This window comes from Neoarthrinium moseri (genome assembly GCF_022829205.1).
Source record: "Neoarthrinium moseri strain CBS 164.80 chromosome Unknown scaffold9_Wmoseri_CBS_16480, whole genome shotgun sequence".
NCBI classification, from domain to species: domain Eukaryota; kingdom Fungi; phylum Ascomycota; class Sordariomycetes; order Amphisphaeriales; family Apiosporaceae; genus Neoarthrinium; species Neoarthrinium moseri.
The window spans coordinates 626,273-641,313 of record NW_026055123.1 but is presented as its reverse complement, the minus strand read 5'-3'; the positions used below and the strand labels follow the sequence as shown (position 1 = coordinate 641,313).

General features: G+C 50.0%; 6 protein-coding genes across 6 annotated transcripts; 4 read left to right on the top strand and 2 right to left on the bottom strand.

The window, feature by feature from the left end:
* Nucleotides 1–119: 119 nt before the first annotated feature.
* On the bottom strand, nt 120–416 carry JN550_003801 (uncharacterized protein; the record flags this gene model as incomplete). Its single annotated transcript, XM_049315245.1, has 1 exon — nt 120–416. The coding sequence occupies one exon, from the start codon at nt 414–416 to the stop codon at nt 120–122; it is 297 nt and encodes a 98-aa protein (XP_049174371.1).
* Nucleotides 417–5,250: 4,834 nt separating this feature from the next.
* Nucleotides 5,251–5,805, top strand: JN550_003800 (uncharacterized protein; the record flags this gene model as incomplete). The annotated part of the gene is made up of 2 exons (XM_049315244.1): nt 5,251–5,679; nt 5,734–5,805. 2 exons carry the CDS (start codon nt 5,251–5,253, stop codon nt 5,803–5,805), a joined length of 501 nt encoding a protein of 166 aa, XP_049174370.1.
* A 1,210-nt stretch (nt 5,806–7,015) lies between these two features.
* JN550_003799 (uncharacterized protein) lies at nt 7,016–7,505 on the top strand (the record flags this gene model as incomplete). The annotated part of the gene is made up of 2 exons (XM_049315243.1): nt 7,016–7,161; nt 7,223–7,505. 2 exons carry the CDS (start codon nt 7,016–7,018, stop codon nt 7,503–7,505), a joined length of 429 nt encoding a protein of 142 aa, XP_049174369.1.
* Nucleotides 7,506–9,342: 1,837 nt separating this feature from the next.
* Nucleotides 9,343–10,210, top strand: JN550_003798 (uncharacterized protein; the record flags this gene model as incomplete). The annotated part of the gene is made up of 2 exons (XM_049315242.1): nt 9,343–9,755; nt 9,817–10,210. 2 exons carry the CDS (start codon nt 9,343–9,345, stop codon nt 10,208–10,210), a joined length of 807 nt encoding a protein of 268 aa, XP_049174368.1.
* A 1,008-nt stretch (nt 10,211–11,218) lies between these two features.
* JN550_003797 (uncharacterized protein) lies at nt 11,219–12,340 on the top strand (the record flags this gene model as incomplete). Its single annotated transcript, XM_049315241.1, has 2 exons — nt 11,219–11,630; nt 11,712–12,340. The coding sequence occupies 2 exons, from the start codon at nt 11,219–11,221 to the stop codon at nt 12,338–12,340; spliced, it is 1,041 nt and encodes a 346-aa protein (XP_049174367.1).
* Nucleotides 12,341–12,732: 392 nt separating this feature from the next.
* JN550_003796 (uncharacterized protein) lies at nt 12,733–14,626 on the bottom strand (the record flags this gene model as incomplete). The annotated part of the gene is made up of 4 exons (XM_049315240.1): nt 12,733–13,375; nt 13,422–14,189; nt 14,246–14,367; nt 14,537–14,626. 4 exons carry the CDS (start codon nt 14,624–14,626, stop codon nt 12,733–12,735), a joined length of 1,623 nt encoding a protein of 540 aa, XP_049174366.1.
* Between the last annotated feature and the right edge of the window lie 415 nt (nt 14,627–15,041).

Sequence of the window (15,041 nt, the reverse complement as noted above, 5' to 3'; positions counted from 1 at the left end):
GTCATTATACACGACCATTGACGCTAGCATCTATCGTCAGTAAGTCTCAATTTAAGTCGTACAGGAGTGTTGTACAGAATTTCAGCAACGTACCCGAGTCAAGGGAGTTCAGTAGCCATTTATTCGTCAACACCAGTGGGGGTCTGGCACAGGACACCGAGGTCCAGAATGGGGAGTACACAGCAGCGTGCGCGCTGGCCGATGGCGGAGCAGACGGCGCTGAAGTTGGTCGCATCAGTAGGGACCTCCGGAGGGTTGGCGCAGTCCAAGTCGGCAATGCCAGAGACATCAGTGGCACAGCATTGCGAGGTGCCGTAGAGACCCGAACAAGGGACATAGGCCTGACGCTCCATGACGCTAGGGGCGGCCATGGCGGTGGCCGAGAAGAGAGCGGCGGCGATGGTGAGGAACTGCATTTTGATGATGTAGATGGACGGAGGTAGATGTGAGTTTGTTTAAGGTTGAAGAATGAAGTTTTTGGAATGTTTGTTGCTGTTGCAGTTGTAGATGGATCTCCTAATTTCAACGTGGAGGTAGAGGAGGTCTTTATATGTATGGAACCCGTCACTGTATGTCATGGCTTCGGGCGAAGGTTTCTCGTTTACGAACATAGGGCCCTGGAAATGATTATGACGAAAACTCGCCCTCAACGCGTCGTATTGTCACTGATTAGACAGCATGGTTACCACGGCCTTGATCCTGGTAACGCTCAACCTTGTTGGAGATTTGATGGGACCATGCAGATATGCCCGATCACAAGTTGTAGGGGTATCGAAACTGTACCCTGGCATGTCGATCTCTTACCAGGAACCTGATGTGTATGTGTGAACTTGCAGGGAGCTACTTGACCAAAGAGAACCTTCGGCAAGAGGAGGCGTTAGGCCGAGGTGAATGTTGTCCAATTGTGCCAGCGTAACAACTACTACTCCAAGCCACATGTCAAGTTCACGGCGGTTGGGACGGCAGCATATCGAAGGGGCTGAAGGGGAAAGCATTGTTGCTGCATGACGGCTCTGGTAGCGCAACCTTGGAATTACACGCCAAAGGCTACCGATGTCTGGTCATCGACGACATAGAAAGTGGAGGAGCGAATCGCGGTGCGGACCTGGCTCGGAGTATGGACAAGGGTCCGATAAAACGGCAAGTTGATGAAATCCGCAACGGGTAACGATGTGCACCTGCAGGGGAACCGGTCGAACGACAGAAGCCGAGACCACCAAACCATCGGGAGAGGTGGACGGCAGGGCCGGTAGCTTGTTGCATTGACCCGCATAGGAGGCCCCTCTGAGGAGATCGCGATGGCAAAATGACAGAATGTGCGTTGCTTCGTGTTGAAAATAGCAACCGTGAAAATCATACCAAATCGCATGCCACCCTGGGCGGCTGGGATCTGTTAAGGCGAGACAGTGTCTCAGCTGGGCTTGCACCACGGGTAGAATGAGGCTCTTCCTGTCGAGATATCACACTATAGATCTCGTGCATACTATCCGATATAACGGCCTGCAGAAAGGGGCAGCTACAGGCTTCTGTGTACGTACCTGTATGCAGGTGTTCATCTGGAAGATGAGGCCCATTTCCCCAGTTTATGCCATCCGCACAGAATCGTGGCGGTGTTCAGAAATGCCCCGAACGGGTCGGCAAGACTTCCCCTTCTGAATCCCCACTCCCAGGCTAGAGCTTCTGAAACTCATAGGGCCTAGGCGCATCCACATGGCCACTGGCCTGGCAAGGCTTGCGGGCTGATCGTCATCCCAATTCACAGAGCTCCAATTTTGCAGGGGTACGTCAGGCCAAACAAAATCGCCGCACAGGGCGAGGTTCAGGAACCGAAAACAGGGAAACGTAGCGATCGTCGATATACTGCCCGTAGAGGAATAGCGAGATTGCAGAAAGGTCCAGACGGGACCCACCGCGCACAGCGAATGTCCTGATGAACGGCAGGCCGACGCGTTCACGATGCAGAATGGGGGATGGGAAAGTGTAGAGCGGCAAAGTCAATTGCGATGACTGCCGCCACCTGATCTTAGAGCCGTTGAGCTTTGCGTGCGGATAGGGCCTGAGGGCATGGTGCACACTGGGCGTCAGTAATAAGAGTGGGTACGGGTGCTAGACGAGCGCGCAACAACTATCCGTCGAAATTCCTGCGGAGCAGGCCAGAAACCTCCGCCTTGTCTGGCTGTCGAATGCTATCTATTCTCTAAGCGAGGAGGTGCTCGTGCGTACGTTGAAACCCGTGAAGCTGAGTAACCCTTTCTACACTCCTACCACTCCTCCCACTCCCAGCGTCATTCATAGGCCAAGGCTCTAGGTCCAGAGGGTGGTTTAAAACCCCAGATATTACTGCATTTATGATCGCATAGCGGAAGAGGCATTTGGTGGTTCTCGGCCGACTTCCGTGGTTGCCGACCCTTGAACGGTCAACCCTATAGCAGAAACAGGGTTCAGTGCTATCAACTACCGCGTCATCCCAATTCAGCAAGCTGATGGGAACTTGGCCCTGCCCTATGGTCTCTTTTGGATTGAACCTCCCTTGCTCCAAGCCGGGAACTTGACATACGTATATTAAAATGCAACTGCGTCAGGCCTGAGACGACATCTTGTGCGCCTTAAGTACGGAGCTACCGGTAGTCGGCCAGCTCGGCTCAGATACTCTTGGGTCATGGTGAGCAGTCACACGTCACAGAGTCGTAGAAAGAAGGAGTGCAACGCGCCGAGTTCAACGACGCTTCTGTTACTCCGCGTCACACAAGCGAATTGTCACATTGTGAGAACTCGGCGTTTTCTTCTTCTCTTCATGTGACACATCCGCAATAGTCTAGATGCACGCCGTACCTAGACGATACGACGCTGAACCACCAATTTCAACCATGGGCGATATGATTTGCTCCAGCCGTGGGTTTTCAGGAAATTGAGCCCTGCGATAGGGTTGTGCACACTGAGACTACCTTTTGGCTAGACGACGCAACTGCCCATCTGGCGTAGAGCATTGCAAGCGAGGAAGCCACAAATCTCCCATGTCCAAGCCAAGACCGTAGCCGCAACGTCTGTACACATGCTGATGGCGTCCAATGGGATGGAGTGCGCTGATGCGATGGCGTACGAACAATGCATGAAGTATGCCGCACACAATGGCGGGCGGCAATCCCTACACGGGAAGTGATCAACTTGGCACCACCCCAGCGCGCCAAGATCTCAGCACCTCCAAGTCGCATTTACACCGCTTTGGGATAAGGCTAGCCTTGACGTCAATGACGACATCCAGGTACCGCGCAACGATTTCCCGGCTCGTCTACTCGTGGTTCCGATGGAACTCAATGAGGGGAGCCAAGAACCAGTAAATGGCTTAGCAAGGCCCCAATCCGAAGATACTGTCCGCCGTTGCGCCGCACATATGCACCAAGGGTCCTGCAGCGCCCCGAGGCTGGTCCGTGAACATTATATCATAGGGGGCGAAATGGTCTCGTTGCTCCCGACTTCACGAGAGTTGGCACGTCTCTTGCTGCAGATAACCAACTATCAACCACAGGAGGCCTCTAAGTGAGAATTGCGCATCCGATTACGAATAAAGAAGCAGGGATTGTTTCTAGCGATGGCAAGTATCAAGGCACCGTCTTCTGACTGCATCGGTCTTCTTCCTACACTACACATTCGTTAGCGACCATTCCCTCCACCACGGTAACGATGCCTCTGGAGGCCTCGGGCGGCTTTCCGTAGTGTTTCATTGCAGTCGACCTGATGTCCAACCGGAGCGTGCGATCATATCAGCGAACCATTCGCCGTCTCCGCCGCGATGGTCATCCAAATGGAACGGTCGGTTTGCCTCAAGGTCGGAGATTGTAACCGGGGGATATATGAACGATAATTGAGGCCTCCGACTTGAGTCTCGCTACCATTCGAAGCGATGGCTGCCGCCATGCCCACAAGAACATTGAGCTTATTCCGGAGGCGGAAGTCGTAGGGTAGTGAACCGAGCTGTTGCACGTCACGACAGCATTTCGAAAGTTCGGCAGTAGGGCATCTGACAGGTTCTCTGCGAAATTTCGCTTAAAACATAGGTGGATGATTAGTAGAAGTTGAAGGCTTGCATACCATGCCGATTTATATTCCCAAAGCGTCAACCCTGCAACATCGAGGGTCACCCTGGATGACACTGATATTAGGAACCTCACCGCTAAAGATGTTCCTCTATAAGAATTCGAGGGAGGCTTTGCGCAACTTTCGGGTAGTTATTGAAAACTGTGATATGTATCGAAGTATGTGTCGCAGAGGCTACATCAGTATCCTTTCCAAGTTTAAAGGAGATATATTAACCAATGATGCCGGCTCGATTGTCACGTAGGAGGCCCATTGACGCCAACTCATGACACCTGTCAATTTTTCAGTGCGACTAATTTATGCCAAAGTGCAGTACGGTAGGTAAGCATCAGAGTCATTGTCCCGCCTATGGACGGAGATATTACTGCATCCTCCATGAGCAGGTCGTATGCTGTCGAACAAGGCCTTCAAAGTTGATTCTACACTGGAGAAGTAAACTCGACACTGACCGATCTGGGAAGTTACATGTTGAGTGGTACTACAAGCTGATATGTCAAGGGAGATAAGTATCTATCTACATAAGTGTCCCGGTAATTAGTGGTATAGATTTTCCGGGAAAGGTTGCGACCATATCACAATGCACCGCCTTGAGTGGATAGGCGCTGGATGTAGGTAATTTACACACGATATTCGCGAGCGAGTTCGACGATATTTATTAAAGGACCAGATCACAATTTAGGGATGGCTTGATGCTGCTGCGACTCGTCGTTGTGGGGCTGTCCCTCAACGGTGGATCAAGATGCAACGTATAATGGCTTCTACGGAGACAGACTAGCACGGGACCGCTCATCGTACAGCACACAGTATTTCGCCAAACTGAATTTTGTGAATTTGTCAGCGGTTGAACACTGGCCTAACACATGCCAGAGCACTTGCGTCGTCCGCGGGGGTAAGACATTGGATGTGGATTTCCCCCAAGCTCCGACCCGGCGCGCGGATCATTCAGAAGTCCGGCGCCACGCCGCCAGCAGTTAGTGGCTGCGTACTCCGTATGCGTGCCTGCTTTCACCGTATGCATTCGGTGGCTGCTCACTCCGTTTGGAGTTATTAAATCGCCTCTGTTCCCAAGTTCTTTTGATACAAACCGCGCCGGAGACACATCACTCTCTTTTTCCCAACCACTTCCCTGCCCACGAGGAAGCAAAGTTCTCCAAAATGGTCATTTTCAACATCGCATACACGGCGCCGATCAACCCCGCTGGCGCCGCACCCGTCCTTTCGCAACCCCAGGTTTGGGCCGGGCTAGAGCGCAAGGTTCGTCGCGCCCAGGAATTCGTGCCTGTAATCAAATCATGCGACGTAGTATCTGAGAAGCAGACCGCCAAGGGGCTTGTCGTTGTCCGCGACGTCCAGTTCACATTTGCAGGGCCCAAGGGGGGGGATGTGACGCCTATACGGGAGGTCTGTACGCACTTTGCGCCTTGCCGGATCGACTTTGAGCAGGAGAACGGTAGCTTTGTTAGCAATATCGTAAGCAAGGGTCCGGATGGCGAATTGCTCATGACGTACTCTTTCGTCTGGATCGATGAGAGCCTGCAGGAAGGTTCTCCTGAGGTGGAGAAGGTCGAAAACGAGCACTGGCAGGTGAGCGTGGCCGAAAACTTGCAACCCTAGATTCTTTATACTAACATGCTTCAGAGGGCAAAGATGGCAGTCGAGGGCAGCATCAATACCATCCGCCGCTTGGTCAAGGACAGTGTTCTTCAGTGAACATAGGGCTCAAAGCGGAGCCTCTCGGCACCGACCATAGGATTCTGTATGTGACGATAATTACGAACTTTCTTCAATCAACCAATCTGCTCGGCTAGCTCAGTTGGTTAGAGCGTCGTACTAATATCTCCCGCATCGGGAATATCAAGTTTATGCGAAGGTCCTCAGTTCAATCCTGTGGCTGAGCAACTATACTTTTTCCCGCCCACAACAATGTAGTCTGTGAAATCTGCCTGCATTTCATTGACTGTGCCACTTTCTGACAGCGCTTATTCCGAAAAAAAAAAAAAAAAAAAAAATGCATGATTGGAAGATAACAGTATCTCCATAATTAGCCAAATGCCCACGTTCATAGCTCTTGCCTACGTTGGAAGACTTTTACTACTATCCTGAGTGATGAGGAATAGGCCAATACACATCGCCTTGACTTGTGTACTAAACCAGTGTGATTTCCAACGGCAAACCGTTTCTATCGATCAAGCCTCACAGAGCATATGCTGTCGCAGTAAACAAGCATCATTGGTTGGTGGAAAGGACACCAGTTTGCCCACAGGAGGAGAAGGCCGTATCTATGGCGTTTGTATGTATATACACGAGAGTGACTTCTGTGAAAAAGAACCAACTTGGCTACAGGGAAATATCAGGATTTAGTGGTATCGTGCGTCTTCAGATCAAGCGCGGGGGTGACAGGGAACTGGCCTTGATCAAACTCCCTCGCACTGGCTGGTGTAATTGCCGCGCATGGAAAAGCAAACGTATCACACATTCACAGCTCAGTGCAGCTCCTCCCCCGCATATTCACCTTTTATTCACATCAACATCCTAGCATTGCTGCGGTGACCACCTTGTCCAAGAATCACCGAGTTCATTCAACAGACTGACGGTAGTGTCAGGCAACAATTTATTGAGGCATCGCCTCTGGAGCATTAGGAGGGCAACAATAGCCTCCGAACCCAAGTAACACATGCTCTCCTCTTGAAAACAATGTGTTTCCTACCTTTAATAAACTACAATCTAGACGGAGCAACTTGATCAAATTCTGCAGGTTCACCTGCCACTACCCAAGTATCTGCACTGTCCGCGGTTCTTACCACAGCTTTCCCAACTGACCATCCCACTTTTCACTGCCTAGGCTGCGCCGGAATACACATCACTTCAACACTGCGACTCATTCATATCATATCTAATCTCAATCACTGTCACCGCCACTATGCCTTCTAGGAAGCTTGAGAACAGTCCCTCTGATGATGGTCAGAAGGTCATCGCCCTCTGTCATCTCATCATGAGCTGTGAAAACTTTCAGGCCAACATGAGCGCACTGTGCGGTCCCTTGGGTATCGCGCAGGCAAAGAACGTGTATTTCACTTCGCTATATCCCAAATTGGCAACCTTTCATACTGACAAGTGTGCATTACAGCCCTCGCAAGATCAACTCCATCATCACCCCATTCGGTTTTGAGTTCAAGAGCGGCAAGGTCACCAAGAAGGACGATGACGGTGCTCCTCCCTCCACGCCCGTCAAAGCTGAAGAAGGCGCTATGGCTTCCCCTGCTTCTACTACCGGCAAGAAGAAGCGCGCCAATGGTGTAGCTAAGACACCTGTGAGCAAGAAGCGCAAGGCCGACAACGAGGACGAAGAAGTTGGCATCAAGGAAGAGGGTGACGAGGCTGACGAGGTCGATGATGCTGGCGACATTTGAGTTATTCTTCACAAACAATCTCCTTATGCCACTACCGTAAGATCCTCAAATTGGCGTACTTCCCCGCGAAGATACTGAGTCAAGTTCCCAGTGACCAAAGGCTGCGGCTTGCTGCCGATGAACTGCTTGCACCGCTTGACGTGAGGCGAGAATCTTGATTTGGACAAAACGACGTGCGGTTCAATTGACCACGATTTTGGTACGCTGAAGACAGCGGCGTTGGTCATGATAATTCGACAAGGCGTGCCATCGTGCTATGATAGGTAGCTACGGCAAGGTCTAACGCTTGAGCAACATAGTTTTCTACCAACGCACTCGAGTAGCATTACCTTTGCATGACCCGTGTGATCCGTTCGTATTCACCTAAGTAGCATTCTAAAGGCCGGGAGTTTTGATTAGAATAGTGGTTGCCTGCAGATTCAAGTGAGCTATTGTGAATGAGATATCTAAAACTTAAGCAAGCATTAGATCCCTCTCCGCCACGCTTGCCTCCTTTTACCGCTGCATGTTTCGATTTCGTTGAATTTGACCGTTCCCTAAGTTGAGGATGACCGTTTGACATTCGCGCATTTGGTTCGAGCATCTATCCCGACTGCCAAGCAAGCAGGTAGTCAATATAGGAATCTTACAAGGTGGCGCTCGTTATGTCCTGCGCCTGGCGTGAACATGTACAGAAGTATGGTAGGCGGAGCTTGAGTTACGAGTCAACAATGGAAGAGCCTCTTAGTAAACGTGGACCTTTACGCCTTTGATCAATGGGTGGGAGTCATTTCTTGCAAGCTGCCTCCATGACCAGACTCACTCTACCACGCGCTCTTACCTGTAAATTGTTTCGTGCATTCCAGTCCCGGTGTGTGCTTGTGACTTGTAAACGAACCGTATAACTCTGACACATATTGCCATGAATCATGGACTGTCACTGATGGACTCTTGCCGAGCAATTCCCTCATAATCCAACGCCAAGTGCAACATGGAGGCTAAGTCTAGCAACCTTCGCGATTTCCGTCAGATAAGTCTTACAGTAAAGGCATTACTCTTGATAAGCCCTTAGAGCGGCCCAATCGGGAGATGTCTCGAGATACATGCGGTTTAGAGAGAGATTTTTGCCTATTGCTCCGCCACTAGTTGTCAGAATATTGAGGATGGAAGCTCTTGTAGTTTGAAACTTCATGTCCAGAGTTTCGTCCTGTATGACCGGTAAATGTACTCCAACCGCCGTTATGTCTGGACTAACCTTTGCGAAGGATGGACGTGGGTAAATACCAGTTCTATCGTTTCAGGATGACACCGGTTGAATGTCACTGCACAGGCAGGGCTCATGGAGTGTGCTCCTCCCCCAAGACTTTGATCAAAATCACATGCTTGCCCTTCGGTGCCATGCTTGGGTTCATGCCGTAGGACTGAATTGACGCAATCATAGTTGATTTGTAATAATTCTTCACCAACGTTGTAAATTTGTTGCTTAAGTTTTTCTTGGCTAGGCCATGGTAGATAAATTCGGACAGTAAATCGAAACTGATGCGCAATGAGCGAGATCGAAGACAGTGGCCTTGGCTTATTGTTGATTGGTGCAATTGGAACCCAAAACCCCATCAAATCTCACCACCGAGCTCGGGTCACAAATGTGGACGCCAGCATGACCGCCAGTGGAATGGCGACCAACGCAGGATGAAGAGGGGGCAGGGTATGCACGTCTACTGCATCACGTGGCACCGGGGTGAAGTGAAGTCCATACCCCAACATCTCAGGTGGAGGAATATTCATTCTGCCCAATTCGCCACCCGAGCCACGGTATACACTGATCACCATAACTCATCATCCATTTTTGATTGCGGAAATGTCGAATGTAGCTCAAGGTGCAAATGCTCGCGAGCACTTCAAAGAGCACGGTTGGGTTCGTGTCCCGTCTGTTATCTCTAAGGAGCAATCCGACGAAGTTCTTCGGAAGCTCTGGAAGGTAAAAGAAACAGTCGAGGCACGGGGCGAAGACACCCACCTTGCCTTCCTAGACCCAAACCCCAGCAATGTTCGTATCTTCTATCTGATGGAACTGGATAAGATCTTCCGCGACCTTATCTTCCATCCTACTGCTCTGGATATGGCAAAAACCGTGTTGGGGGGTAACTTCATCATATCCAACTTCACGGCGAACATTGCAAGACCCGGTGCTCGGTCCATGGCTCTGCATTCGGATCAGAGTTTAGTTTTCGAGGAGCCTTGGAAGACAGTACAAGCCATGAATGTTATCTGGTAAGCACCATGCTTTGTCCCTCGGTTTATTCGGGCATGCATCAATAAGTTTGGACAACAGGTGTCTCACCGATGTTACCAAGGAAAACGGCGCGACACTATATATACCGGGCTCGAACAAGATCGTGACTCGCGACGAGGTGCCGAAGAATGCCCCGGAACTTTTAGTTCCATTCGAAGCCAAAGCTGGCGACATCATTGCCATGGACGGTCGTGTCTGGCATACAAGCGGCTCGAATGTCACGAAGGACGAAGACCGTGCGCTCCTCTTTGGTTACTACACCTCACCGCACATCCGTCAGCAGGTCAATTGGACGGCGAAGTTGCCCAAAGAGATCCAGGACAGTCTGGACCCGGAGCAAAAGTCGCTGCTAGGGCTAGATCCTGTTGCCAATCTTGGTCTGGCGGGCGAATTGAAATACTTGTCGGAGCAATATCCAGAATATGTCAAATAGCCAGCATCCAAGCACCATCCCTGTGTACCCATCATAGTAGCCACTGCGAGGACTGGGTGGTGCTTAACTTCAATGCTGCATTCAAATAAGTAGTTGCCACATTTGTTTTTATTCCAGGAGTGGTGATTGTGGCTTTGTAACAACTGGAGATCGTTCAAGCATGTGGCCGCTTGACGTAAGTTTTGGTGGATGCAATCCATTCGCTAAGAAAGGTTACAATTGGGATTGGAGGACTGCGGTTACTGAGGACCGATGTGGGAGGTGGATAAGCTTACCAAACGGGTAGTGGCAGTGTCTACGGAGGTCCTGGGAAAAGGTGCCGTTTTATTGACTTGTGTAACTCACATATGCCTCATCAAACCATCTTGGCCCGACGTCACGGTGCGCCTAAATAGAGGTCCAAGAAGCGCTACGGGTGCCTGAGTCTAATTGCACCATATACTGCAGAATGCATCGATACGAGTAGATGAGTTCGTGTTCAGGCGTGGATGCTAATTATTGGTCCATGCGGCTGGTAGCTTGGCATTTTGTATCACCTCTATTTGCGCCATCTTCCCAATTCCTTCGACCGGTCAGCAGAAAGCAAAATCCGCGACAAACACTTGTGAGCCAAGAGAAACACACACATGTAAGTTTTCTCGCGATGAAAGACAAAGATCCAGCCGTCGGCCAACTTGCGCGAGGTGCAAAAAAATGGTTAGCCGCATTAGGCGTCGCGAAGGAGAGCCCCCGTCATTAGGACAAAGAATTCAGCTTCACCTATCAGCCAACAGCCAACAGGTGCGAGTAAAGCACTGCCCTGCCAGAATCGTTACCGTGGACAAAGAAAGTCATCACAAATGCTTCCAACGTGACAGGATGCGCACCAACCAACAGCAGGTAAGGTATATTGAATTTTTATCGCGTTTAAAAGACGTCGCTTCTCTTGCCGACTTACCTATCATCTACGCAGTTCATTCTGAAGACAACTACGCGGCCTCTACTTGCCAAGCAAACCCCGCCGTCGTTATGTCATCAGACAGCAAACTATACATTAGTGACGCTTGTGAGGCCTTCTGGCTCGAGTATTATCCTCAGAAGTGCCCAACAGCGAAAGAACCATGGCTACCGGAACGAAAGCCACTCGACGGCCTGTGGCTGCCACCTCTCAAGATTGAAATGAAGAACTATCTATTATATGACGGTGCAACTTTCAATCCTGGGCACAAGGCCCATGCGGAGGTACTCAAAGTGATCTACGACGCAGCAAATGAGCACATTATACCAAGTTTTAAACTTGAAATGAATCTTGCCGGATCTTTAATCGGTTGTTCGGCCGACAATGACCTAGAGAGGAAGGTAATGGAGCAAAACAAAGATAAAGAGGGCAGGCAAATATTTGCCTTGCCAAGCAAGGTCCGTCTCGATCTTTGGTGTAGAGGTGCGTCAAGCTCACTGGGATGTTTTCATCTACACATAATGCTGTCACGTTGACGATATATGCTCATAACACGCAACACAGGAATTCAACAATTGAAACTAAGTCATTTCGCCTATGTGGGTGGATTTAGTCTTTGGAGCGATTTTTGGTTATTTGTTGAGTTCCTGGAAACCTGGAAGGGTGGGAAATACCGGATTCGCTTTATCCGGGTGGTTAAGATTGACAGAAAGAAGGACGGTCACAGTAAAGTCTTCGAAAGGCAACAAAATGCGCAGTTATTTGAGCCATTGTATTACAAGGATACGCCGGGAAGCGGCCAAACGTCTAAGCCTACGGAACACATTGGCATGGAGATCACAATCGCCACCAACAGCGGCGGTCAAGGGTCATGGATGGATGAGAACACTTCTGAGCCGAGAAAGTTACTGGGACATACCAACTGGGAGCCCATCAAAAGATATGGTGGGAGTGATGGGGACAGGGGTATATGGAGATGCGAACGTGTGCTCAAGAGTGGGGACACGCATAAAGTCTTTTACGTTCACGTCAAGGAAGACCCAGGCGCTGTACAATCTGTTGACGCGTGGAGTACCCTTGCCGATAAGAACGCCTCTCCGAAAAGCAAATTGGAACAACTGGGAAATGCTGGTGTCTTTGCACCAGAAATCTTTATGAAGAAAGCGGAAGAAATGAGGGCGAGTAGTAAGTGATCTCGATCAGCTATAGAGCTAGCGACCGGCACTATTTTCTCAATGGTGAGTCTGTGTGTGGGTGTGGGGTTTCGTATGCTCCTGCATCATTTGCTTCCTCCCCCGTCTCTTCTTTTTCAAGGCGGTGGTGGTTGTGGGTGGTTGTTCCTTTAAGTTGTCTCTTCAAAGTAGCTTAATACTATGGTTTCCAACCAGGTATGTGAAGGATTAGAATACCAATCGAATCAGCATTTCTCGAACACATGACAATTTCTTACGGTTCACTAACGACAACGAAATTGTTCTAAGTTCAATGTTTTCCAGCAGTCTAAGAGCGCGCACCTTAGAAGACTAATACCAGGCTACAAACTGCATCCTGGTTAGGCTAACAGACTGATAGAGCTGTGATGTCCTCACACGGTTTGCTTCCTCCTGATTCTGAAGCGCAGGGCGCGGTTTGGTGGCAGTGCACCAAATGACACGTAACCCGTGTTCGGTTTTATCTTTCCCATGTCCGTTTCGTTTACTTCGATCTCATACGCCGTGAAAAGATACGCATAGATGATAAGCATCTCCAGCTTGACCAAATGGCGCCCTGGGCACATGCGATCTCCACCGCCATATGGAATCCAAAGACCGGCCAGTCGATCCGTAGAAAATAAAGGCTTGCCAGTCTCGGACGGTACCAAGAACCTTTCTGCATCAAACTCATTAAGCGGCTTCTCAGTTGACCCTCCTGCACGAGTCCAGGCCTCTTTGTTAAAGTGCATTGAGTCCGTAGGCATCAGCACTACGTCGCCACGAGGCACCCTGTAACCGCCAACTTTGATATCCCCATGTTCTACTGTGCGGCCCATCACTATGGAAATACGGAGACGTAAAACCTCAGCATACGCTGATTCCAGCAGTGGCTGACTTGCCAAGTCAGGAATACTGTGCCACCCACCGTGGTTGCGGCAGGCAGCAACCTCATCCATCATTCGCGCATGGAGCGCTGGGTCTCTCAGAGCCTCATAGAGATACCAAAACATGGTGGGAGGTGTATTGTAGTTCAACCTTAGCTTCATTAGAATAGATTTGCGAAGCAACGAGGTAGACGTACCCGATCAGGAAGCCCCAGTCCTCGCAAGCCCGTTCATAGGGGCCGAGAGCTTGGGTGTTGTTCATATACTGCTGTCTGAACTTCTCACACTTACTTCCCCAGATAGGCTCCCAGTCAGGGTCATTTTCGTCAGTCGTGGTGTAGTCACCATTAGCGTTTGCGTATAAGTGCCATTTTTCCAGAGCAGCTCTTACGCGATCTCGAGCTTTGAACGCATTCGGAGCTAACCAACGAGGCCATCCTTTCAGAAAGATCGGAACACTCATTTTGGCAACGCAGAAATCTTCTATGAAGTTGGGGTTGAGTTCCCGGAGCTTTGAGCCCATCATGGTCTCAATGTTAGCTTCGATAATGGTAGGCTGTAGCCAGGCGAACAGGTCGGGGTACTCGACCCACTGTTCTCCAATGCCGTGTGCCTCGACGGCAGAATGTAATTTTTCCTTGAAAACTTCCACCAGCGGATCTAGATACGGGGATGCCAAGTATTTGTGGTGGGTACTGGCCTGGTGGAAGAGAATTCTGTCCTCTGGTGCCACGTTGCTGCCCTTTCGAGGTTCAGCAGCCATGCCAGAGTCATCAGCTTCATAGAAGGGCATGACTGCGTCTGGAATACCAAGAAGATATGCTTGAACCCTTTCAATGACAAACCTCGTAGATAGGAATCTCGAATTTTTGAAAACCGCCACGACATCTGGTGGGTTCACGACCACAGCCAAACGCATACTCGCGGCTTTTACAGTGAGGGGCTTTTCCCATCCATATTGTTGGCTATTCCTGGATTAGAAATCAAGAACACAGGTGGGTCCTTGGCATGATTATCTCACATCGTAACCAGAAGGAACCGGACATTATCCCATAAGAACGGGATCAGATGAAAAATGCCAGGGAACCAGTAAGGGACCACCGGAGCAACGGCCTTCTTGTTTGTTTCGACCCCGTGTGAACTCTGGAAGTTCAAAGACGAAATTATCCTTGTGATGAAAGGCAACGATATCAGCGAGATTAGGGCTATCTGTCCACCTAATGATGATGGCCAATATAGCAGGCAGCTAAGTAGAGTCATCTTCCGGCATGTTAGTAGAGAACAGTAATCTTGGGAAAGGTGTTCATCTTACGTAGGAACCACCTTTTCCGGCAGAATGCGTTTCAATTTGAGAAACACTGGCATTGCCAGTTCCCAACTCTTGGTGTTCCAAAATTGCCATCTTGTCCTTGTCCACGACCAGTGGGAAATTTGAGAGCCAGACGTAGATTAATATGTCACGAGGCGAAGGGGCGGCATGCCTTCGATACATCAGTTGCCCAGCCTAACTTGACGCTAACAGGCTTTTCGAAAGTGACACCCACTTTATCCAATCAAGGTTATAACATGCTCCTGTCCCTCAAGATAACAAGCAGCCACAGCGCAAAGACCACCCCGGCATGCATAAGGGTGCCGAAACAAGGCGATGTTAAGGTACTTGACCCAATACAGAGACATTGGAGTACTTTGGGGGTACATTTTGACTTAGTTCCCACCGACCGTGCGGGACAAGCAGGCGTAGTGGCGCTGGGTGTCCGTCTGAACTGAGGTTGCATTGCATCCCACTAAGTTACCCACCTTGAACAAGTACCCAGCTT